We start from the raw sequence: 26,704 nt of genomic DNA on the forward strand, positions 1-26,704 counted from the left end.
GTAATGCATGATATTCATAACTTTGAACCAGTAATTATTTAGTACCTTCTTTCAGTGGGCTGTTGTCATAATAAAAAGACCTCAGTGATCAGGGAATCTGGTCTTATACTGAAGATTCAAATACTTTCTCCTGCCATGAAAAAAAAGCCAAATCAGTGTGTAGTGGTGAAGCATATGGCCTGGTGAGCAAAAAGTGCGCCAGGTGATCCTTACGTGTTTCAGCACGAAATGCAGCTGTCAAATTGGGTGAAACTGTGAGTTATATAAATGGCTTTGGGTGCAAGCGATCGCTAAGCAATCACCTGATGATATGACCAAACAGAGTTGAAGGACAAAAAGACTTTTCCTCCTTGCATTTGTTTGATTTGTGTATTTAGTTGTCCCTGCGTTGTTTCATTAGCGCTTCAAGTCATGATGGTTTGTGTTTGGCTAAACGTCTGGGGAACCCAGAGGTGTCGCTAAGAATTAAAGAGATCAGGGAAAGGAATATAAGGGATTGTACTATAGTTAGTCCTTCGGGATTAATCTAGCACTTTGTGTGTATTTTTTGAAGGGAGGTTATTGCAAAGCTTCCTAAACCTACTTTTGATGTGTATTTAGGGCATCTGTCTTATCAGTCATAGTTCAGCAGCACTTCAACTGTGAATAGCACTCAAAATACACCTTGTGTCACATCCACGCCCGCATCGCAATCGACAGCACCTGACACCGATCAAGCACCAGACACCAATCGGTACACGCACCCTTAAAAGACCCTCCTCAGCGCCCATCCCCTTGTGGAAACTCGCTGAGTCAACTGTCCTGTCTGTGCTATGGCCTGGTCTTCCTTATCCCTTGCTTCCTATCTTCGTTCCCCGGCTTCCGACCATTCGCCTCGTTCCCAGATCACGTCCATGGATCCTCGCTCTGACTCTGATCGCCAATCAACCGACTCTTTGCCCGTCCCCGACACCAAGAACTTGCCTGGTCCCTTGGTTCCTGACGACCGATCCTGCACTTGGATCCAACCGCCCCTGCGCTTTCGTCTACGCGTGACACCTTGAGGGGGGTCATAAAACATCCAGGAATTTCGACCAGTTAATGACTGGTGGAATCCCTCCAGTTGGACACTGACAGAATAATCCAGCTGGCCTCTTATGGATTTGGCCATTTGTGGAATCACCCAGTTTAGACAGTGGTGGACTCATCCAGTTGGCCCCTTGAGGATTTTGGCAGTTGGTCATTGGTGTTATCTCCTGGATGGATGCTAAAGAAATAATCCTGCTTGTTGCTGGTGAAATCAGTCAGTCTGGTGGCTAGTGGTGGAGCGGCCAAGGCACATACCAGTGGAACCTCCCATTTGGCCTCTCATTTGGAATCACCCATTCAGCTACTAAGAAAACTTCCAGTGTGTCCTCTGGTACAAAAATCTAGATGGCCACTAGTGGAATCGTCCACTCGCTCTCTTGTGCAATCATCTATTCGTTCATTAGTGGAACCAGCCATTCAGTTGCTGGTGGAATTACCAAGTTGGCCACTAGTGAGATCATAGCTGGAACCAGCACCAGTTTTGCCACTGGTGTGATCTACCAGAAGGCCGCGAGTGGAATCATCCTATCAGCCTCTTGAGGAATTGTCAGGCTGGCGGAGCCATCCAGGTGGGTGGTGGTGGAAATCACATAGTTGGTGCCTGGTGGGATCTCCTAGTTGGTTGCTACTGGAGCAATCACAGCGGCAACTGGTGGAATCGGATGCCCACTTGGCTCGTAGTGGAATTACCTAATTGGTCTCTGGTAGAACTGCCCAAGCAATCATTAATGCAATATTGTGGTGGAACTGCCCAGCTTCCCACCCATGGAACCAAACAGTTGCTCTCTACTGGCATTATACAGTGGAATTGTTCAGTTAGCCGCTGGTGGAATCACCTGTTTGGCAGCTGGCGGCATCCGCACTCCTTCTGAACCCATCTGCTGCACAGCTCTCTGGAAATGCTGCCAAATCATCGCAACAATTCTACAAGAGCCAAAGAGAAGGATTTTGAGGATATAGAGTGTGAGTTCGGCTTTCCATTTCATCCAGTATCTTCAATCTCTGCCACTGAGTCGGTAATTATGGGAAACGAGTGGGAAACTGCGTAGTTCGTATTTGCGACATGATTTATAGGTGCGAAGTTCGGTTTTTCCTCCAGCTCCCCTCCAAACAAGCTGCCTCACAGGGTCGTGCGTCTGAATTCTTACTTTCAGAAACATCTGCCAAATTTATGAGATGAAGCACATTTTTTTGCAGGTGAGACCTCGCAAGGTAGTTGACTTTCCAGAGGAAATATGAAAATAAAAAAACCTTTCCAGGAATACCCAGCATGGGACGATCACGTGGACTGAGCTGTAATAACTTGACGGCCGGACCTGGTGTGGTTCTGCAGTACACGCTGGCACATTAATGACTCCAATACCTCTTCAACGGCCAACTTGCAACCACAGGTTTATGATGTAGTGTTGGATTCATCTCAATGTGTCATTTGCTTACAAACAGTTGTTTGTGTACCAGAAGTGTGGGCATGATTTTTCGGAAATGTTCACCTCGGGTGCGGAGTTCCCCCGATGCTTCCGTAGGGTTTCTTGTTTATGCGGGCTTTAGCGAGGGGGGCTGTATTTCTTTCCATCCGTGGCCTTTGTCACGAGCCACTGGAGCCCAGGCAGGGGCCTCCAAATTAAATCTCCACAATGGACCGGGGGACGGCTCACGCACACGGTTTCCATGGAGACCGCAGGGGCACAACATAGCGGAAGCGCAATAGCGGCGCTGCATTCTAATGCAGTCCGCCCCGAAAGCTCGAGCCCCACACTCCTCCTTCTGTGCGCCGCTCTCGTTCTTGTCCTCCTTCCGTCCATCGACTCCCCGAGGCGCAGGGGCGAGCGGAGAAGGGGCAGAGCCGGCGCGAGACGGGCCTGCCTCTCGCTCACGTGGGTGACTCTTAAAAGGCAAGGCCGGCCCATACGTGTGTTTCGTCGGCCCACGCGGAGGAGAGACGTGCCTCATTTGAGGTGACACCACATCTGTCTCAATTATTACAGTCGCTCCAGGCTTCGGCAAATTGCACAGGAGCTTCCCAAACACATCTGCTTCCGTTTCTGAGCTGCAGGGAGGAAGGCGACAGAAATTATGCGAACGATTATGAGAACAGAATCGCTTCTGACGTCTTTCACGGGGTATGCGGGACCGCGATCGAGGCGATGAGGATGAGTGGGGGGGCTGAGAAACACCCGAAAGGAAAAGGCTGGTGCGATTTAGTGTCGGACGTACTGTAGGGGTCGGGGACTAAAACCAAAAACCCACCCTCTTCTGAAGGAGCTGCACCAAAGTCAGCGCCTCTTTCCCGACTGACGCTCGATCGACTGCCATCCCTGTTATCTGTGCCCCTCGAAAGACGGCCCATTTGTCAAACTGACACGATGTTGCTGTTCTGAAACATTATCTTCTCGAAGCAGATATGGCGGGGAACTGTTTGTCAACACACGGTCATTCCACTTCGATTTTACTTTTTGTTTATACTTCTCACATAAAGGACAATTTAGATTCACCAGTTCACCCGAAACACGTCTTTGGACTGTGCTAGGAAACCAGAGCACCTGGAGGACACCCACATGAACACAGGGAGAACGTGCACGCTCCACACACTGCGTGCAGGAGGTGAATCTGAACAGCCCAGGCGCTACGAGACACCCGCTGCACCGCTGTGCCGCCCCGTTCATGTTTCATATTTGCCAAAACAGAAGGTGGGGAGTCTTTTGCTGTCGTCCGCTGTATCGGAAAGGACTGCCAGCATTTCAAGTAAAAGCCTCCTGACCCACATTTCATGCATGTGGTGAGGTATTGAGCAGCGAGGGCTGTGATTAGCCGTCACCCTGGGGGGCTGTTAATGGACCCACCCCCCACTGCAGTGGAGCTCCACTAAAATGGGAGTTGGGGGGGTGATGTGCCGCTGAGGTCACACCTGGAGTTCTCTGAACTGCGCCAGACTGGAGGGAACCCACACTTCCTGTTCCTTTGGGGTCAACGGAGAAATACTGGAGTGCAGACGGGGGAGGGGGTGTGGCCAACTGCATTGTTCATTCTGAATTTATTTTAGCATTAAAAATCCGTATGTGGTGCGGCAGGTGGAACAAGCGACACAAACCAAGGGTGAGGGGGACCGACTGGGAGGGGCAGGATGCTCGCAGGGGATGAGCTCCATCTGACCTTCGGGGTCAACTGGGTCATTGGAGCATAAAGGAACAGCCCGACCTAGTGCGTTAACCGCTCCCGAGACGGAGTGAGTGCACGGAGGCCATTCCTGCTCTCTCTTTATCTCTCTGTCCCCGTTTTTTTTCTTATCCAGGGATCATTACTCTTGTCTTTCACATCCATAGGTGTGTGTGTGTGTGTGTGTGTGTGTGTGTGTCTGTCTGAGCCCTCGTGCGCCTTTCAGACATGCGGTCGAACGAGGCTGGGCTGCAGCACGGAAGAGGAATGAGGCAGGCGCCGGAACCACAGCCAGCACCAAGTGCGCAGCCGGGGTAGAGAGAGGGAGAGAGAGAGAGAGAGGGAGCAGGAGACAGAGGGAGAGAGAGAGAGAGAGAGAGAGAGGGAGACAGATCGGAGTTGGGAGGGGGGGTCTTCCCCCTCAGCATCGCATTCCGCTCCAGTGCCAGCGGCGGCCGCTGCTGCTGCAGCCCACCCCAACTTTGTTGCGTTGCGCTTCCTCCCTCGAAGCCCGAGCGGCCGTCACCAGGCAGGGGAGCAGCAACAGCACCGGCAACAGCGCCCCGATCATCTCCCCGATCATCTCCCAGATCGCCGCTCCGCCGCCAGGGACCATGGAGCCGAAGCCTGCGTTCAGCCTGCAGAAGGCGCTGGCGCAGCCGGTGAAGATGTGCATGTTCGACTTCCCGGTGTCCATCCTGGACGATCTGGTAAGGGAAGCCGAGTCGCCTTTACTCCCGTCTCCTGGGCGGGTGTGGGGTGGGGGGAGCGGGTGCAAGTGGGCTTCGAGTGGCATCTCCTTCACTTCTGCTCCGGGCTTCTGGGCTGCGGAGTCTGGGTTGGAATGCGAGGGGACAAAGTTGCAGGGGCTGTGTTTGTTTCTCTTTCTGTGCGTGCGCTTGTGTGTTTGCCAAGCCTCGCCTCCCGATAACGCAGCATGAAGCAACAGTTCCTCTGTGGTGCCTCTTATCTCACTCCCTCCCACGCCTGCTCTTCCTTCTTGGCCCGAGTGTGTCCGCGCACCTTCTCCAGCCACGCGTGTGTCGGGGGTGTGGCCGGGGTCCCTGGGGGGACTTTGCGGGGCACTTTGAGGAAGGTGCTGCCTCATTGGCCACGATCCCCGGAGAAGCTCCTCCCGCTGCCCCCCCCCCCGGGACGGGTTATTGGACCAGGGGCCCCAGGAAGGAGCCTGCTATTGTACCCACGGAGTGAATTTTTTCATTTCAGAAATCCAGCTGTGCAGACGGTGCGCAGATGTTTGGGTAGAAGTGTCTGCTGGGTTACTGGCTAATTATTATTGTTTATTATTTATCACTATTTATTATTATCGACGGGGGTGCGGTGGCGCAGTGGGTTGGACCGCAGTCCTGCTCTCTGGTGGGTCTGGGGTTCGAGTCCCACTTGGGGTGCCTTGCGATGGACTGGCGTCCCGTCCTGGGTGTGTCCCCTCCCCCTCTGGCCGTACGCCCTGTGTTACCGGGTAGGCTCCGGTTCCCCGTGACCCCGTATGGGACAAGCGGCTCTGAAAATGTGTGTGTGTGTGTATTATTATCGATTCACTCCTCTGTCGCTTCTCCACAAAGTGACTACATTCGGTCATATTCAGGGAACGTTACTGAAATATGGGGGTGTGGAGGAGCACAGCGGAGCTCTGGATTCGGGAGGTTACCGGTTCGAATGGCACCTCCTGCTCTAGTACCATCGATCAAAGTACTTACCCTGAAATTACCCAGCTGTATAGAAAGGTAAACCATCGTAACACTGTAGCCGATTTGGATAGAAGTTAATTATTTTTTATTTAGTTTCAGTTTTTCTCCACAGTGACTTACACTGATAGGTTTGTACACGAAGCTAGTTACACTGATTTACCCATTTATCTAGCATGGTAATTTTTGTTTATGAATTCAAGGTAAGTACCTTGATCAAGGGAACTGCAGCAGGAGCTGTAGGGGATTCGAACCTGGGCCCTTGGAACGCAAGGTGACAGCTCTAACCATTACGCCCCCTGGTGATACAATGATGTAAAAACTCACCCGAGGGGTCCTGCATCACCCTTTTCTGCTCCTCCTGTCACCGTCAACTACCCACGATGCGCTGGGTGATGTGTGTGCTGGCCGGGCGCCTTGCAGCCTGTAGCGGAAGCGTTTAACATGTGTTTTTACCCCTGATTTATGGACAGAGGCACAAATCCTGAGAAGCTGGAAGCCTGAGTCTCATCCAGCAAGAATCTCGCGCACACACACACACACACACACCCGTCTCCGGTGAACCATGAAAAAGAGGGCCGTGTGTTAATGGCTCGTTCTGACCGCTCTCATTTCTAAGGGTCGTGTGCGGAGGTAGGGCTGCAGGCCGCAGAAGGAGCGCATTAAAGGAGCTGAAGGGGGGAGACCGTACCGGCCGTTCGAACCCGGAACCCCAGAACCAAAACGGGTCCATCTCAGAGACGCCAGGGACTCGATGGAGTCTCACGAAAAGAGAGAAAAAGCATGCAAAGAAAGATGCAGGTGAAGCACAGCTGCATGTGATGAGGGAACAGAATTTCCCCCAAAAGCTGCTGGGGAGCAGTAGGTACACACACACACACACACATTTTCTGAACCGCTTGTCCCATATGGGGTTGCGGGGAGCCGGAGCCTACCCGGCAACACAGGGCATAAGGCTGGAGGGGACACACCCAGGACGGGACGCCAGTCCGTCGCAAGGCACCCCAAGTGGGACTCGAACCCCAGACCCACTGGAGAGCAGGACCTGGTTCAACCCACTGCGCCACTGCACCCCCCCCCCCCCAGCAGTAGGTATTTTTAGTGAAAAAAATTCCCTTTTTACCAGAGAAACAGAGAGAATAATTTCTCCTCCCTTCCCAAACAAAGTCTATCAGATGTATTATACTTATGTATATACTGTTATATATGTATTATACTGTATATACATCACCATAATAATAATACATATACATGTAATATATATGTATATGTAATACTACATATGTAATAGAACGCAATACAATATCCATACTGCATGTTTCTGTTGGTGTGATGCACTTTTTTATTGTTCTCGTAGATGAACATTTCTTTGGAGAAAAATGAATTAATGCAAATGCACACACACACGCACATAAATACACACACATATTAGCTAAAAACGCTTGTCCCGAGCAGGGTCGCGGCGAACCGGAGCCTAACCTGGTAACACAGGGCGTAAGGCTGGAGGGGGAGAGGACACACCCAGGACGGGACGCCAGTCCATCACAAGGCACTCCACACAGGACAGAGAGCAGGACCCGATCAAACCCACTGCACCACCGCACCCCCCGTATATAAATAAAAAAAGCAAATAAAATCTGCGCTGGCATTTAATGAATCTTTAATAAATTAATGTTCCTTCCTGTCAAAACGTGTGTTTCTCACCTTTTCATCACCGTTTTTCGCAAACGTCATAAAACGCTCACGAAGGCCCTCATCCGGCCTCCGATCCTGCGAGCGAGGATCCGACTGTCGATCCGCTCGCCCGACGCCAGCGCTTCTCCTGCCACAAAGAGAATAAAGTCACACAGAAACACACGCAGGCATGCGATGGCATACAGAGGCTTTCGAGTGAGTGTTTCGAAGGAGCCGCTTTGAGGAAAATCCCCCAGAATTCCACAGCTGCCGTCAGTCTCTTTACTTTCGCTTTCTGCTTAATTGGCTCTGCGGTGAAATCTGTGCATCTTCACTCCGTGCTGCACGTCCGGTCGACATGGGCAACGCGGCGGTCTCCGCGCACCAGGTACGTGCGGTTCTTGGGTTCCGGGTTCAGGTGGACTTTCGGCCCCGTGATCGTCTCCTCCTCGGCGGCCAAGTGTGTGCGGCTGTGTCCTGCAGGGGGCGGTAGCTGTCGGTCACGGCGGGAGAGACTTTTGGCCCCGTGTGGCACCTTTGGGTCCCAACCCGTCGGACGTACACCGAGCTCTGATCCGGGGGTCGTGGTGCTGGGTGGGGCAGTGAGACTCAAAGCATCGATGGTGGCAGGGTGCGAGAGCGGGGGGATGCTGGGATACGGGCCCTCAGGGGCGGTGGCAGGGTGGGACAGAGGGCTCCTCGGTGGTGACCGTCGGTCAAAGCTCCACTTCCTCTCTGACCTCTTCCTGATGGGGGCTTTCATGGTCCCCTGGATCCTAGTGGGGTCCTCACACTAGTATTTCCCAGGAGGTGGGTGGGTGGGTTGGTCACCTGCGTTTCTTTTTTTCTTATACAGTTTCACAGCACCTGCTTTAATATTTATTCTACATTCAGGCCACATTGAGTACCCTTTTCATTATTGTTATTATTATTGTTGTTGTTATTGTTTATTTGGCTGAAGCCTTTGCTCATAGTGATCCATGGGGACAAGTTATACAGATGCAATTTTCCGTGGACATTTCCTTGCAATGGACCTTTATGCAACTGTCAGGAGATCAGGAGAGAAGTGGCCGTGAAAGAGATGGTTTGAGCGTTGAATGGGATTCAGCAGCTCTGAGGGACGTAGGGGTCTATGATGAAATACTGTTGCAAGAAATGTAAAGAAAACCATGCAGACACAGATAACGAATAGCAGACACAGATGAAGGAGGCAACAGATACACACACACACACACACACACACACACACACACACACACACACACACACACACACACGCGCTGTAGCTTGTTTCCCAGTTGTCGAACCCCCCGCAGATGCAGACTGATGTTTTGTTACAGTTGTGAGTGTGCGCGGGGGGGGAGGTCTCACACTCGCGTTTCCCAGCAGGAGATACGTGAGATGCACATCCTCACCTGCCCCCCGCAGTGCTGTGTCAGCGGAGCCGCCACGCTTGTTTACTGTGGTCCCGCTCATTTGCATATTTTTGTGCTTCGGTCTCATTGGTCGCTTTTCCCTTTCCCTCCTGAGCAGCATATGGAGGGCGGGCAGAGGAGGAATATGGAAGGGGGTAGAAAGAGGAATATTGGGGGGGGGCAGAAGGAGGACACGAGAGAGGAACAGCCACAGAAATTGGCCCAAATTTGGCCGTTACTCTCCTCCATCCGGTGACCCAGTTAGGATGGTGCCGCGGGGGGGTCTTCCTGGGGAGGGGGTGCCTGAGGTGAACCCCTCTTGGCCATGATTTGAGGAGGGTTTATGACACACGTGGGCTTCGGGCTGCTTCGAACCCGGCTCCGGACTCCCCCGTGTGGCGTCCCGCTGGAACCGTGCGGAGTGACCCCCCCACCAACCGTGGTGGAGCGGGAACCGACGACCGCAGCGGTAATCAGAGCAGAGCGACTCCTTCGACTGGGCTCTTCTCGCTCTCCACTGGGTCCACACTGAGCGAGGGGGGAGGGGGGGGGGTCTTGAGAAAAGCATTGTGGGTATTGGGAAGAGAACCCCCGCTAACTGGCACGTGTTTGTTGCGCTCGGCCTTATGGGACGTGAGAAGTTGCAGAAAGACGAGCCGCAGCTGGGGTTTCCTGTAAGTGAAGTCATCTGAGAAAAGACGTGTGCCCCTCACTCTGTATTGGTGTGTGTGTGTGTTTGTGTGTGTGTGTGAGTGTGTTTTTCACCACTTGGTTTTGCTGAATGTCACATCAAGGCTTCTCTGTGTATTTTTCTTCATGGTCTCATGGCAAATCTCTTCTGTTTTCCATGCTGCAGAACCCTCCTGGGTTACCCAGAATTCCTCTTGCACTGACACACACACGCACACAGAAACACACACACACACTTCTACAGCTCGTGTGTTCTTTTTGAGTTCTGACAATTTGAAGTGCGTTTCAGGTTCCTGTAGCCAGTATCCCCAGTATCCCCAGTAACCCCAGTACACCCACTAGCCTGATTAATCCCAGTATCCTCAGTATCCCAGTAACCCCAGTAACCCCAGTAGCCCCATTAATCCCAGTATCCCCAGTAACCCCAGTATCCCCAGTAGGCCCATTAATCCCAGTAACCCCAGTAACTCCAGTATCCCCAGTAGGCCCATAAAACCCAGTAACCCCAGTATCCCCAGTAGCCCCATTAATCCCAGTATCCCCAGTATCCCCATTAATCCCAGTATCCCCAGTAACTCCAGTATCCCCAGTAGGCCCATAAAACCCAGTAACCCCAGTATCCCCAGTAGCCCCATTAATCCCAGTATCCCCAGTAACCCCAGTATCCCCAGTAGGCCCATAAAACCCAGTAACCCCAGTATCCCCAGTAGCCCCATTAATCCCAGTATCCTCAGTATCCCCAGTAACCCCAGTAACCCCAGTAACCCCAGGAGCCCCATTAATCCCAGTATCCCCAGTAACCCCAGTATCCCCAGTGGCCCCATTAATCCCAGTATCCCCAGTAGGCCCATTAATCCCATTAACCCCAGTAACCCCAGTATCCCCAGTATCTCCAGTATTCCCAGTGAGCCCAGCGAAGTGCAGAGGGCCACTGCATTAGCAGTTCAGTTCCTGCAGCACTGTGTCTCTGTGTTACTGGCAGTAGGGGGCAGCGCACCTGAGGGCACCGTGTAGTTCGCTGCTCACCGAACCCCGGTTTGGATCGCGGCCCATTGGTCGCCGAGGCGATGGATCAGCATTCCTCCCGCATTCGCTACTGTTCCATTAACTCTAACCTGCTGCGCAGTATTTACTTTACTGCATTTTTGCAATGTGACAGGTGCGCTGCGCTGGTTCGCAGCCCGTTTTGCGACGAACAAACCTCTTTAGGGCACGTCCTTGCACACGTCTGGCGGTTTCGTGGATGCAACTGCAGGGCGCGTTTCGAAACGCCGGCCCCTCCCCGCTCAGGGGATCCCCTGCGGCTAGGCCGCGGCGGCCGCGGCGGCCGTGGCGACGGCGTTGAGGGGAAGCGCACACACCGCTCCGGAGTTTCCAGCCCTTTGGTGACACGTGTGGGCGGAGCCACAGCGCGCTGAGAAAAACATACCGGCACACGCAGCACATCAGCGCCTGCTTACTGGAAACCGGGACGACGCTCCGTAGCTGATGCCGTGACCTGTGTGTCACCAGGGGTCACGTGCACGTGACGCTCCCACAATCCTCCGCTGTTCCACTCGTGCCCCATCGATCCCGGGGCGGCAGCGGCTTCACTGCCTCTTCGATACTTTCCCACTTCAGGGTAACTCGAGTGTGTCGATCATTTTACTCCTTCTGCTGCTGGAACGACGGCTCCACCGCAGCCCTGTGGGTCTTCTGGAAAGTTCCAGCAGTTCAGTTTCTTCACTGATACGTCACTTTTCTCCAGGGTGACTTACAGCGTTAAGCCACTTACACTGATTTACCCGTTTCTATAGCAAAGTACTTGGATCAGGAGGGGGATCCCAACCCAGGTTGTTCAAGCGCAAGGCGACAGCTCTCACCACAGGGTGTTTACTATACTTTTACTCTCCGGTTACCATGATCGGTGCAGGGTGGTGGTGGTCCAGAGTCTATCCTGGAATCACAGGGTGTGACACTGGGTGCAGTCTATCGCTGGGCAATCACACACAGTCATTCACTCACACACACACACACACACACAAAGGGCATTTCAGAGTCATCGGTTCACCTGAAAGATGTGTTTGGATTGTGGGAGGAAACCAGAGCGCCTGGAGGAGACTCACAAACACGGGGGGAACACGCAAAGCCTTGTCACACAGCATCGTGACATAATCATTGAAAACTGAGCTCTGTGGTGTTTTTGTTAACATTACAGGACGGGTGTGTGTGTGTGTGTGTGTGTGTGTGTGCGCGTCTTTGTGCTGTTTTTTCTGGTCCTTTCTTCGGGGGATGGTGGGGTGTGTTACTTGCACCTCGCTTGAGGGGGTGGGGGGTGAGGACCCCCAGAGGAGCAGAACTCATGCTGCACTGAGTCCACACACCATCTGCACCTGCAGGGTCATGGGGGGGGGGGGGCACTGCAGCTAAACACACATCATGGGAACCTTTAGAGGATCTTTACAGTAAACAAGAAGGAAACATCACTTTGGTCTCAGTAACATTTCTCAGTCCAATGGTGTTTGACATCCCGACCTCCTGGGCGGCACTAATTCACACCGTTCATGTCATCCGTGTCGTTACACTCGAGTATGTGTCTGTGTGTGTGTGTGTGTGTGTGTGTCCTGGTTCGCAGCCAATTAGCTGCCATGGCAACGACGACAATCCGGAATTCAGATGAGGCCCCGGCGCTCATTAGTCACCGACAACAGGGGTGATTCCTGCTCTCGCTCCCGCTGGGCACATGTGTGCTGCTGCGCTCCTCCCTCTCCAGCAGATGGCGTGGTGATCAAAGCCCTTGTGCTGCAGCTGGAAGGTCATGGGTTCAAACCCCTGATGCAGTTGCAGTAGTGACCAGGATACTTACCCTGAACTGTGGCAGTAAAAAGGACCCAGATGTATACGTGGGTAAATCGGGGTAAATAACCTACAAACCTCACACTGCAGGTCACCTTGGAGAAAAGTGTCGGATAAATGAATATGTAGTAATTATCGACCGCACTGTTGCGTGCTCGGTCATGTTGTGTTCGGTCACGGTAAGCGTTGGAGGTACCTCTCCTCCTCCCTTCTTTACCCCGGTACTGGCAGTAAAAGATGCTGGAAGATCCGCTGCTCGTTGCGGAGATGCCAGAATTGCAACAGACGTGAGAGAGGGAGGTGCGAGGACGTTGCTGCAAGAACCGTGTTTCCTTTTTAACGATAAAACGCTTCGGTCGGAGATCATGTGTCGCATGTAAAATTATTCTGCAAAGAGGGGAAGCTTAGATTAATAACAGTTTATTACTCTATTAATGATAGATTAACAATAGAGTGATGAACTCCTGCTGACCGCTCTAGTGTTCAGTGCAGCTGTGGGCGGCACAGCGGTGCAGCGGGTAGCATTGGTGTTCCAGAAGGCCGGGGCTGTGCAATGGGACACGGGTTCGATCCGGGCTCTGGCTGGGTGGAGCGAGCGTGCTCTCCGTGTTTACATGTGGGTTTCCTCCAGGCAACCGGGGTAAATCTCAGCGCTTGCGAGGTGAGGAGGGGTGCCCGCCCCAGGTCTCATAGAGTCGCGGTGCCTTTTCCTAGGAAGCTGCATGAAAACAGGCTGCACCTGGTGGTGAGTCGAGTAAACCGTGGGGGTGAGTGTCCATCTGTCGTTGTCATGGCGATAGCAGGAAGGGCACTATCACACACGTGACCATAGGGGCTCAAGGTGATGGGGGGGGGGGGGGGGGGGCAGCTCAGAAAATAGCCCAATGCACTGGAACAAAAAATGGACCCATTCCAGAAAGACATGCCACCAGTATGGAAAAGAAAAACAAAAAAAAAACACTATTTATGTGCCAAATTAAAAAAAAAACACATTTTGATACAACAGTAAAAAAGCTATTTATTTCAAATATGATTTTTTTTGTTTGTTCGTTAGAGATTGGCAAGTAGGGTAGTGATCAACGTTACCTATCCCTTCCATTCAGAAGGTCCAGGGATCTAATTTGACCTCCTGCTACTGCACCCTCGATCAAGGTGCTTACCTTGAACAGTTCCAGTAAAAATTACCCTGCTGCATCAGTGTAAAAAGCTCGGTGTACAAACATGACATTCTAAGTTTCCTTGTCCTGAATTGTCATATTAATAAATGTGTTTGAAATACGCAACAGACGTCTAAGGCCACCGAGGAGCCAGTGTTCTGTGCGGCAGGCCTCGGGTGCGAGTGGTGTGTCCGTCAGGAATGTGATCATCGACAGCTGCGGGTTTGACCCAGTTGCTCCTGTCGCTTCATATCGAACCCTGAACCGCCAGTCCGGAAAGTGGGTTTGACCTGGAGTTACACTCGCAGATGTCAATAATTACAGCACATCTGCTTGTGACGGAGGAGATGGAAATATGAGTTTATCCCCAACGACCTGCCGGGTTCGAAACGCTCAGCTATGTTTATCTGAGACCCCCGAGGTTGACGGGGGGGGGCCCAGAGAGGATGACTCACTCGAAACCCAGAGCAGGTGCACAACGGCACCCTGTGAGCACAGCTGTTCCCCCCCACTGGGGAAATTATGCAGAAAAAAAATCAATAAATACGCACAAATGGAGTACAGTGAGTGTCTTTCTTTCTGGCTCGGTGTTCCCATACAGGCGTTGCTGTTCCAGTGGTGTCCATTAGGAGGCAGTACAACTTCCTGTTGGGGAACCGTAAGCCCACAATTTCTTTTAATTTTAAATATTGACTTTTATTTATTTAGAAGATGTTTTCTGCAAAGTGACAGACGACTCAAAGAAAAGAAACATGCATCAGCAAGAGATGAAGGTGCAGATTACGGAAGCACAGCAAGACTGTCTGACGTCACCGTTTCAAGCAGAGTAGATTACATGGGTGGGGGGAATGTATGGAATATGAAGGTAATTGTGACAATACGGTAACAGAAATTCATAAATCAGGCAGAATATCTGCAAAGTAATGAGTCTGGAAAAGATTTTAATTTTGAAACCCTTCTTGAGCGCTGTGAGGGATTCAGCAGTTCTGAGTGGGAGAGGAGGTTATTCCACCACACTGGCGCCAGAACCGAGAACCTTCCGGCTTTTTTAGCGTTCTCCTCGCTTATCATTAACATTCATGAAATACTGGAGGGAATTTGGATCCGATCCTGCTGGGACATCGTGTTTCCACCACATTGTATGTCACATGGTTCATATGACGGACCTTAGAATTCTATTCACCAGCCGTCTTTCTCACCGCAGCTGATGAGCTCATCGGTTCAAACACCCTTTGTGAACAAAAGAACATGGTAAATAACTTATAGAGGAGCTTAGAGTTGCCAGGAGCTGCTTGATGGATTCAGAAATAAACAAGAGACACTGAGGGCTCCTGTGCGCCGATACGGCAACAGCACAACATTCCTAGTGGCCATAAGATGATGACAACTGAAATTGCAGTGTGCAGCTATTTTTAATCCCGCAGCTTCACAAGGCTGGATTAGGGGCGCGGCCCTTCGAATATTCCCAGCGTGGCTCTGGTGACTCACTAACACCCTTATTACAGTTATGCAATCATCATGCTCCATATGGGACACGGCTGGGGTTACAACCCCCTTAATGAAGGGCCCTAGCAAGACAAATCCTAGTGATGACTTATCATGCATTATTTTTCTCCCCTTGTACCAAAAATAAATTGTAAAAAAAAAAAGCTCACGGGTCTGGGAAGGGTCACAGATCTGATGTCCCTCTCCCACTCAGAACTGCTGAATCCCCCTTCAACATAGTTTTCTTACAAATGCATTTTGAGCAGGTGCGCAGCTATTCATAGAGAACAATGAGGTTCATTCACAGCGCTGTGGTTTATTCACTGTGAGGACCAGATCACCTCGAACCCCTCTCCAAAGTGGATTCCAGCATGTATTGACATTTCAGTGAAAGCTTTGTTATGGATTGCGCTACATAACTGCTTTGACCCTTACCTGTTTTGAAAACATTTTTAAGGACAGTGATTGGCACCCGCTGAGATTTTGTGGATCATACAGTTACCTATATACAAAGCATCTTATCCATTATTAATAACCGCTTGTCCGGCGTGGGGTCGCAGTGGTCTGGATCGTATCCTGGAAAAATGACAGGAAGGTACAACCTGGACGGGACACCAGTCCATTGCAGGGGACGCCAAGTTGTGACCCGGAAAGGTCTGTTACGATGATATTTGGATGGTGACCTGTGCAGGGGTCAGGACTGGGGGCGGCGACATCGCAGATGTTTGTTTTTACTCGGAAATAAGTGTGACCTGCGGTACGCGCTGGACACGGGTACAAATCCAACACGACAGCAACACAAAACAATACGGCAGAGAAAAAGAAAAAATACCCCTTGGCACGGGCAGCGATCGACAGTGCTGGACGTTATATTCTGTTGACGTGCCGCACGTATTGTTCTGGGTAACAAGGCTGAGGGCGTGTGCGTGTGCCCGCGTGCGTACGGGACGGGCCGCGCACATATTTTCGAGGCGGCCTTTGTTGTTGCCAGAGGGCCCAAAGTGTGACGAACGCACGTGGATACTAACGCGAGGACGTGTCGGGGAAAGCGAAGGCCACGGCAACACAAAACAGCTACCAGGGTTCCGGTCGACCCGCGTGCGTGTGGGGGGTAATCAGGAGGCATCAGATTACGTGGGGGGGGCTACGGCCATTAGTCAATCTCTGCAAATAGCAGAGACATCGCTGCGATCCTGAGGCATTGCTCATGTGTTCAGCACCGTGCGAGCGTTCCCTTTTTCATGGCGCTTGTCAGATAAGGCCAGGCAGAGCCCCGCACGGCCCGGCTCCTATCCCCTCTCACCCCCAGCGGTGCTTCACCCCCTCTCCCTATTAGGACCCCCTCTCTCCCACATTCCTCGGCCTTCCTGGCAGCGTTCCCCACCAGCGATTACTGGCAGCATGCAGGGGGTGGTAGGTCCCCCCCCCCACCTAATGCAAAACACATGTGGAGAGCGGAGCAGGAAAATATTGCTGCGGGGGTGGGAGCTGCAGAACTCAAGAAGACTGCTGAAATAGCAACAAATATTATTTATATTATTCTCATAATTATCTTGCTTTGATCACATTCACTTTTCCATCTTTGTGACATTTTTTCATTTCACATTAGTTATTAATGCTGCAGGCCCAGATTATTAATTGATACTAGCAACTGTGTTTTTACACTAATTACGCTGCACTTAAAAGCTAAACGTGAGGGGAAATAAAACTCTTCTTTCGGTATTACTCAGCCATTTTAAAATAGTTTCATGAAGCTGCTTCAAATCGGTTTCGTACTCGGATACTGTAAAACGGATGGGACGGTTTTCTAAATACAAACAAAAGCGATTCCAGATTTTAGTGACGCAACCGTCGTGACGAGGCCTCGTCGGCTGTTCGTCAAAACATGCCAGCCAATGACATCGTTTGTTTTTGAATGAGGCGGGGTTTCAGAGGAGGAGGGGGCGTGGCAAAGCCTACTCGTGCTTTGAGTCAGGCTGGGGACAGTTAAGGCAGCGCGGGGTTTTCATTGCGTCGAGGGCGTGGCCAACGCTGCTCGGCTTGACGGCTCCTGCGTGGGCGAAGCCGGAGGCAGCTCTTGGTTTTCATTGGCCAGGGGCGTGATCGAAGGGCGTGGCCAGGCAGCTCGGGTTTCCCCCGTTCCGTGCGCTCCCTCCACTGCAAAGTGACAGCGAAGCGAAGCGCTGTGGACGCGACGCGATGTCTCCGTTGACAGCGGCGCTCTAGAGGAGCCGAGACCCCCCGATCAGACCGCACAGCCTGCGCTCGGTGTTCGAGGAGCGGGTTCCCCATGGTTTACGTGGCCGGAATGCAGGCCGAGCCGCGGAGCGGCCGCTCGGGGTCCCTCGATTCGTGGAGGACCCGCAGCATCTGGGACGCGGTGAAGATGGAGGTGGCCGGAGAGCCGAGTCCGGTGGTCCTGAGCAGCTTCACACAGCTGGACCCCGACCTGCCCCTGCCTGAAGTGAGTCCACGAGACCTGGTTTGACGGATGGTGCGGACGAGGTCCCGCGGTGTGCTTCAGATGTGGTCCTGATGCGTTTCAGATTTGTTGTCCTGATGCGGTTCAGATTTGTGGTCCTGATGCGGTTCAGATTTGTGGTCCTGATGCGGTTCAGATGCGTTTACGGTCCTGATGCGGTTCAGATTTGTTGTCCTGATGCGGTTCAGATTTGTGGTCCTGATGCGGTTCAGATTTGTGGTCCTGATGCGGTTCAGATGCGTTTACGGTCCTGATGCGGTTCAGATTTGTTGTCCTGATGCGGTTCAGATGCGTTTACGGTCCTGATGCGGTTCAGATTTGTTGTCCTGATGCGGTTCAGATTTGTGGTCCTGATGCGGTTCAGATGTGTTTACGGTCCTGATGCAGTTCAGATTTGTTGTCCTGATGCGGTTCAGATGTGTGGTCCAGATGCGGTTCAGGTGGGGTGCAAGACTGGTCCACATATTTTGCTCCTGATGTGGCCTTCAGTGCTTGTGCCTCTATCAGTAATACCGCCAATCTGGTCTTTAATCATAGTAATTACAGATAATTACACTGATCTGAAAACCGAGCAAAGCAGTTACATCAAAAATCGGTCATGTTGCACACTGGTAACATTTAGGGCGCAACATTATGTGATCTCTAGAAAGTACAGCTCCAATCCCTCCCACATTAGTGAAAATTTATATTGTTCATATACGTTATGAACTATGATATATCATTAGATTTTGAAATTATTAGAAAAATCAATTGTTTTGGTCACAGGATGACCTTTGTCTGAGTTTTCCCATTAACTTTACAATTTATTCTTCCTTAAATGCCATTGGAAAGTGGGGAAAATGCAAAAAAGTGCATTTTTGGGTGATATGTGTGCAACATATACTTTATTATTGCATAACTTAATTTTTAAACATAGTGCAGGTACAGTACTGCATACCTGTACATTACCGCTCTGTTTAATTTTCACCTGCACTTCATGGACCGTAGTAAAACACTGAGAACTGCGGCAGCCTGGGCTGTTTTTGGACCTGGGTTGTTTTCTTCTGTCCGACACATAGAAAGACCAGAAGCTGCCATCAGGCACCAGGGTTTTGTGTCCATTCAGATGCTCTGGATGTTTCACTGGATTGCCATCCTTCTGTGGGCTTCTGTGGTGCTGTGGGCTGGATTACGTGCCTCTGACATCTGGAATGTGTGTGTGTGTGTGTGTATTTCTGCACCAGTGAGTCAGCAGGTATTAAATGGTGTCTTTCTTATCCACTTACCCGCTTATTTAACACTGCTGTAGGGTTTAGAGATGATTAATTATTCATATTTCCAGTCATTACTCCTTAGAGATGATCTGCTTGCGGAAATAAAGTGTGTGACTCTTGGAAAGGGGTGATTAGCCTTGGACCAGTGGTTCAGCCTTGGTCTTGGGGGCCACATGTTCTTTTCAAGGCTGATTGATATTTTAAATGACCAGTTTTCTTAGAGTGAAATCATTGTCATTAAAGATGACATCAGCCTATAGTTTGATATGAAAAACCCATCTTGCTGTTGTGTTCATTCCTTGCTACTGTAGTTTGTGGTACACTGATGGCTCATCTGCAGCACCTCTGCCCACTGTCACTCTGGGTATGGAAGAGGGGCTCTGCAGAAAGAAATAGTGAAATTGTGAAGTTACTCTGTATATCCAGAACCTCGCGAAGTGACCATAACTGCGTCTTCCACGACCCGCAGCGCAACTCTGAGCTCATGTTGAGCGCTCTCTTTGCACCACTTTGTTCTCACATATTCCTCCCTTGGCCAGTTTTCCCTCCTACGAAGTATGTTGAACCCTAAAATGCATTCATCAGGTCAGATGTGTAATATTACCAGCCAGTAACAGAATCATAAACCGAGTTTATTTCAGTAGATTGACAAGATGTTGCTGGTCTGTAGAAAGCGATTCATTTGACATTGACAATGAGTAGGAACCCTCGAGGGGTTCTGGTACTTCAGTGACATCTCGGTCTTGCAGTTCATGATGGGGCGCCACGGCGAGGGAAGTCCTTTCCTTCCCTCGATTCAAGGCGTCAGGTGTCCTTTCAAGGAGATGGATTGGTGGGAGGCTAATTGAATCTGGGCATCTCTTATCCAAAGGCCCACGAGCCGCGCTGGAGAGAAGAGGATCATTGACATGCAGCTGCAGCGCACAGCGTCTCGAAACACCCCATGACTGAGCACACGGGGTCATTCGGTCACACTATCCAACAGTCGTTTTTTGTCAGACGTGTGCCTTCCGACTGCGTGTGAGCCTAAAAAAAAAAAAATCGATCCATGCCGGGAGCGGCAGTTTTATATCTAGCCAGGGTACTGAATGTTTATCCCGCTCTGAAAATTCAATAATCCACCTAAATGCTTTCTTTGATACAGCAGAGGGGCATGAATGTCAACTTCCTCTTAAAAAAAAAGTGCCGGGACAACTTTAGTTTTCTGAATCTGCGCATCTTGCCGTGAAAGGGTCTAAATTTAGCCGCGAGAGGGGGAACGGAAGACAAGTTAAAGTCTGTGATTTGGTTTTGGTCCATTTTCTCTATGAGCAGCATATCTCCAGAAGGCATTGGAGGGTGCGAATTATTAAAGATGAAAGTACATCCCTCCTTTTAGTGAGACAAAGAGAGGACTGGAGCTCCGTGTCTCTGTCCTAAAGCTCTCTCCCTCAGGCCCAATTCTCCCTTCTAGAAACCACTTAGCTAATTAAGGCTAATCTGCCTTCTCACTTCATGGTTCTGGGTTTGCTCCAAACTCCAAGCTCACCGTTTCTTCTTGGGGTTAGGGTTATCGGAATGCATCGATGTACCAGTCCGTGAGCTGCGGACCTTCTTTGAAACCTTTCACGGGGGCACCCCTTGGACAGCGGCGGGTGGGGACTTGGGGCCCGGCGGCGTACTATAAGTCTCCTCCCCGAAGGCTGCAATTTATCCATGAGTAAATTATTGAAATGTTTCAGAGTGATTTCCTATAAGGGGACTCCTTCCCCTTCCCTGAAGTCGCTTGCTTAAAGTTTGGACGTCTGTAAAAATGCGGGCTAAAGAAGGAACAATATTGCATCAGCATAGCGCGCTACGCCGCTATAGGTGGATACGTAGCTTTAATAATTTCCCGTTTCTATGAATAGCGCTCTCCCGCTCTGCTCCTCATTGTCGCTGTTATACATCTATGACGTACTGAACCGGCCCGCGGCGGGCACCGTGATTCCTTTTCGGCCCACGGTACGAAACGAGTCTAACGCCCCTGTGTAAAGGGAAGCGCGTCCCCCGGACTGTCCGTGCTAGACGCACAGCTCCGGTGAAAGAACGTGGTGCGAGATGGTACGCAGAGGCCCGGATTGGGGAACTCTGCCATCCTGCTTTGTGCCACGATTCGGACCTGGCACCAGCCTGGCGCCGTGGTCCTCCCTCTCTTCTTTACCCCCAAAATATCCAATTATCCATTCATGGATGTAGCTGGGAAGCAGGATGGCCTGGTAGTTTAATTCCATCTCCACGACACTCAGTGATCTCATGCAGCACAAACTGCCTTTTGAAGCATCCGTGCCATTACTCGCAAACAATAATGCGACCGAGAAACGATGCCGGAGTGCTTTTGTGCGCAGGATATCGGTGTTGTAGGGCGGTCACGGCAATCCCGGACCTCTCTGGCGATTTGAAAGGAATGCGGGAAAAGACCTTTGTCCTCCATAACCCAGTATGGAGCAGATGGGATTGGCTAGCGCAGGCACAGGCATGGGTGCAGAAGCAGTGTTTGTGTTTCTCGGAGGCTCGCCTGACTATTGTGTCTGGCCTTGGAGCCGATGCAACATCGGGGCACTTTTGGGTCGGCGCAGAGGCAGAAGGCGAGGCTTGTTGGAAGGGTGCTTTGCTTCCGCGTTAAATCTGTTTTGCTGCCCGTTTTAACTCTTCAGGGATAATTCTCTCAAAAGGATTGGGTACTATCAAAAAAAGCAAATAAAATAAAAATTGCGGTAGCTGTCATACGATGACTTGGCCAGAAGCAGGGCTCCAAGGACGTGGTTTCCAAATTGCGAGCTCATCTTACACACACCATCTGAAACCGCTTGTCCCATACGGGGTCGCGGGGAGCCGGAGCCTAACCCGGCAACACAGGGCGAAAGGCCGGAGGGGGAGGGGACGCACCCGGGACGGGACGTCAGTCCGTCGCAAGGCACCCCAAGCGGGACTCGAACCCCAGACCCACCGGAGAGCAGGACCCGGTCCAACCCACTCCGCCACCGCACCCCCCCGCGAGCTTATCGTAAATGAGATTTACTTTTGTAAGAGCTTCATTTTAAAGCCAGTATGAGTTCAATGATGAGAAATGAGAATTTGAACAGCAGGGTTTTAGTGAGGAGAGGGAGGATTTGTGCCATCGCTGCAGGGGGCAAAGCTGACATGGTAATCACGGGGTTACTTTGTAAGACTTTGTTGGTAGAGCTGACTCTGCGTTGGTCGAGAGCGCCGACTCGACTTGTTTTCACCAAAACCGAACGAAAGCGTTCGGTTCCTCGTGGCGGTTCACTTAGGGAAGCTGAAATGCAACTAAGTCATTCCACTTTCTCTGACGTGATTCAGAGATAGTTGCACGTCGGTCCTTCTCTCCTCTGTCGTTTGTTCCTCCGTCTCCCCTCCTCCCTCTTCGCCATCCTGCCTACCCCGCAGACTTGTTGTTCTTTCGGATTCCTGCGCAGGAAGCGACGGGGGGGAGCACAATGAGAAAAACAGAGCAAGGGGGGTGGAAGTGCTCAGAAGGGAGGTCTGCGATGTGAGCTTGTCCCAAATGTCCACCCACGTGACCACCGCTCTCACTGGCCTGTAATCTACCCTCTCCTGCCCATCCTTGCAGTAAAACCACGGCTCCAAAAGGAGAAAACTGTGCTCTCCACTTTTCCAGAAAAAAGTGCTGAGTAACACCGAACCCCCCCCCCCCCCCCCTTCCACCTTTCCCCGTGCCCCGGCTATTTGAGCGTGTCTGTTCGGAGGGATGTGTGTTGATGTGGAAGGGTGTGTTTGTGTAGAAGAACCTGTGCCCCTGTTTCTCATGACCCGTGACCTGGTTTTGGCCGTGTCCGTCAGAGGAGCACTATAGGAAAAATGGAAGAAAGGTTCCCTTCCCTGCCCCGTACCGCCGGGAGAAAGACCCGGTTCCCTGTCCCGTACCTCCGAGTGAAAAACCCCGTTCCCTGTCCCGTACCACCGGGAGAAAGACCCGGTTCCCTGAGCCGTACCCATGGCAGTTGGCACGAGGTACGCTTTGCACTCAGAAGAGATTTGCCGGAGGGGAAACTTGAAATCTGAAATCCCCTGACTTTTTTACTATGTTCGCCACAATATGGCCCTTCTTCGACAGCCAGTCGGTGCCTGTGATTCTCCGGTGCTAGAGAAAAGAGGTCAGGGAGCTTGGAAAGGAAGTCGAGTGCCGAAGGCAGACGAGGCTCCGCTTGGTGGAATTTGTGGAAAATGCATTCCGCCAGAGTCGTCCAAGCAAAGGAAAACTGCAAGGCCAAAGAGGACGTTTGGTTGTTTTGTTTTCCAGCAGCACCCCTGATCACTGTGTTCGTGGGGTAAACCATGTCTACCCTGTGTGATCAGCAGAAGTGTGAGTGGCTGTTGTGGCTCGTGCTTTTTAAATGCAATGAACCCGTCTCCGCAGTGACTGACATGCTTCTGAACTTCTGGTCATTTGTAAGACAGGGCTGGGACACATTGAGTTACCCCCAGGGGAGTAAAGGCGTCAGATGGGGCTGAGCGACTAACAGGTGCAAAAGGGCCTCATATGGACGGTGACAGGTTGTGAGAATGAATCAAAATCTCTACCTCTTATACTGCATAGGTCGTTTGTAAAAACTCTGCCAAAAATTGAGCGGGGATAAAATCTCAGCTTGTTGTTAATCGGAGTCACGGGGAGCAGTAGGCGGTATCTAAAGGCATTATATCCACATTTCTACAAGTCTTTGACTCCGAGTTGGAAAGTTTCAATTCGAAGTAGGTCCATTTGGACTTATCTACGTTCACGGTATATAATAGCTCATACTTTATTCGATAACGGAGATCACGAGTGTCGTGGCGAAGCGAGTTTCTGCTTGGCTGACAAAAAATCTGGCCGGGTCCCTTGGGGGGGTCCTCAGCGTGGGCGGCATCTTTTCTAAGATGAGAATGCAGCTGGGGGAGAAGCAAAGTAAACGGGGAAACGAAACACAGTCTCGCTGTACTGTCGGCAAGCGCCGTCCCCTGCAGGAAGCAAACCCCCACCATCCCATCATGATGTTAGTGGGTCACGGGTCACACTCTTCGCCACCCGGGCTTTTGTTTGTACTCTCAGCGAAGGGTATTGGAAGTTTCTTTAGGTCCATGTGATCTCTCTGTTGCTCACATCCTAAATCGCAGGGCTCAGGTGAGCCTAATCTGCTGAATTGGCCAAACCAGAAGTGACAGTTGCTTATGTTGCTGGAAAAATGAAAGAAAAGTTTAGATGTGTTTAGGGGGAGAACTTCCGTGGTGAACTGTCGCATCTACTGGCTCTGGTTACCATGTGTGACGTCAGGAAACAAGAACCTCGCAATCCCGGTGGAACTTGAATTACCTACAAATCACCAAGAATCATAATGATATGGGAACAGCCACGTGAGTTTTATTGTAACAATATCCATGACAACTTAGTTTTACTGTGCTCATAATAAACGGTTCGGGACAATTTTGGGGGTGCGAAGCCTACGCTTCCCACGGAAAACACTCCTTGTCTAAACAAAAATCAAGGATTCTGTAAGCATGTCGACTATACCACGATGACCATCGTCGACCTGCTGTCGCGCCACCGTCCCGATGCCTTCAGGGATCACCATGCGACAGCGACCAAGCAACCAGCAGCGCCATGGTAACAAAGTTCGGCCGTGAAGGAGCGGCGCTACTGATGCGCCCTTGAGTATGAGATCCGACCTGAAATTCTTGCACAGATAAGTCGGGCTTTATAGCGTTCGTGGAATGACAACTCGAGCCGCAGATAAAACACTTGGATAATACGGGGACCGAGCGTGGGATGGGATGGGGTGGGGTTTGTTTATTATCGAGGTGGATCGGCAGGTGCCGCTGCGATAACGAACGGACCCGTTGGCGGGATGTTGCGACTCGGGGAGGAACTCCGTGTGCCGCCGAGGGTTTTGGGAAGAAGCTTCTCCGAAATGCAGGTTCCACAACAGCCCAGAAGTTCTCAAGGAGACCCGGCAGTCAAAACACGGCGGCAAAATGGCTTCGGTGCCGAAAAACTGACATCGGGGTCAGCTGCGCCTGGTACGAAAACAGACGCGAATGTGTCGGGAGAAACGCGACCACAGGAATGGGTGGCGTGCCGATTTAATGGAAATGGTTTGCGATACGCATGAAAACAAAGTCCATACTGGGACGGGCGGAGAGCAGCGCAGCTCGATGGCTGAAACACCCTTCCGCTGGCAGCAAATCCCAGCTTTTGGTTAAGAATACCACAAAGGAGGTGAAAGGCATTCACAGTGCGGGCGTGCGAGATAAAACACGCGAGTTCCCGTTGGCTCCGTAAACGTGGCCTCGTGCCGCTCGACCAACACATCCCATCGATCCTGGCAGCGAGCCCGAAAAGATAAAAAAAAAAAAGAAGCTCTCTCCCAGAAGATGCCAAAGTTCAACCCGTGTTTGCTGTGCTCTACCGCTCTTTGTGTATTTTTTCCCCTTGTTCTTTGCAGGATCTGGCTCTCGTCGCTCGCCGTGAAACACGGTACCCGCATTTGGGAGGATTTTTTGGGCTACGGTTTATTTTTACTGGCCCGCTCTTGTGGAAATGCTTTGACCGGGGGAACCCGTGGCGGCGGAGGGAACTTCCACCCAGTTTCTGTCCCGTGTTTTTGCGTAACGGGTACGGTCGCTCTCGGCGTGTCGCTCACGCCTCCGGTGGACTCTTTCGGGACGTTTTCCAACGCTCTACTTCTGCTTCACGGCTCTTGCGTGGGCCGCGCTACTCAGAACGGGCTTCTCCTTTACTCGACTTGCTTTTGGATCAAACTACTTTCTTTTCCTCTTTCGGTCACATGCCCGGTTTATTCACTTTTACTTCAAGTCACTTTCGTGTTTCTGCAAGTCAGCTCTCTTATCCACGCCGCCTTCCCGGAACATCGCCCCGGAGTACGTGGTTTTGTCACCTTCCGGAAGTTCGGTTTCCTCGACCGGCCGACAGAGGAATGTGATGGGATGAGGCTCTCCTTATATAAATGTGTTGAACTCGGGAGGAATTAGCGTTGACTTGTCTGCATAGTGATTAAGGAGCTGGACGTGTGAGCAGCTGCAGGTTCGGGAAGGGTCCTGCTGTTGTACCATGGAGGGAGACACCTATTTGGAGTCTTTCTCCAGGAAAACATCTACAGGGTGTCTTAGCAGTCTAAGCCTCCTTCTTAGAGACTCGACTGAATAGGAATTCAAAGACCAGGGGATTTGCGAGGGGTGCTGGACTGGATAGGCTCCACCCCCCATTGCTCCACATTGTCAGAGCAAAGCTGTAAGCTGTTTAAAGACCCCTATAATCCACGGCGTCCCGGCGTCCCCCCGTGAACCACACTCCCGCCTCTCATCATCTCCGACACGCTGGCAGGAAACAGGCAGCACCTCCAGCAGGGAAGCACTGTGTCAAAAAAGAAACAAAGTCTATGTCCCGAGACCCCCCCCCCCCCCCCAAGTCTGCCCCATCCTGTCCCGCACTCCCGGGGTAAACCCCCAAAAAGCCCGGCTTCTGGCACTAGGACAGGAGTTCCTAACCTGGGGACCATGGATTCCTTGGCAGCGCCATGGATTGGCTTCAGGGTGAGGATGAGGTTCGGAAAAGGGTCCGGGGCCTAGAAGCGGTTAAGAACCTTTGCTCTGGAACGTCTATCTTGCACTCCTGTGCTGAGCTCCGACTCCTGCGGCCGGGATATTCCCGCACTGGGGGTGTAGGCTGTGACTCACTGGGCTTGTGAGTCAAGATAGGGCAGGTGCGTGGTGGGGACAGGCACTGAAAATG

The 26,704-nt window shown here is 51.5% G+C and overlaps 1 protein-coding gene across 2 annotated transcripts in view; it reads left to right on the top strand.

Moving 5' to 3' along the window:
• The first annotated feature begins 4,607 nt into the window (after positions 1 to 4,607).
• The window catches only part of LOC108921911 (ral guanine nucleotide dissociation stimulator-like), a 35,178-nt gene continuing 13,081 nt past the window's right edge, over positions 4,608 to 26,704 (top strand). The window contains exon 1 of one of the 2 annotated variants that reach the window (XM_018731650.2): positions 4,608 to 4,931. In XM_018731650.2, the coding sequence (XP_018587166.2) occupies positions 4,836 to 4,931 (96 nt within the window). In that variant the 5' untranslated portion in view covers positions 4,608 to 4,835. Of the gene's footprint in view, positions 4,932 to 17,198; positions 17,648 to 26,704 lie in introns of those variants that run through there. The other variant, XM_018731649.2, reaches the window with a different exon arrangement.

Source organism: Scleropages formosus, chromosome 17, assembly GCF_900964775.1.
Source record: "Scleropages formosus chromosome 17, fSclFor1.1, whole genome shotgun sequence".
Lineage (NCBI taxonomy): Eukaryota > Metazoa > Chordata > Actinopteri > Osteoglossiformes > Osteoglossidae > Scleropages > Scleropages formosus.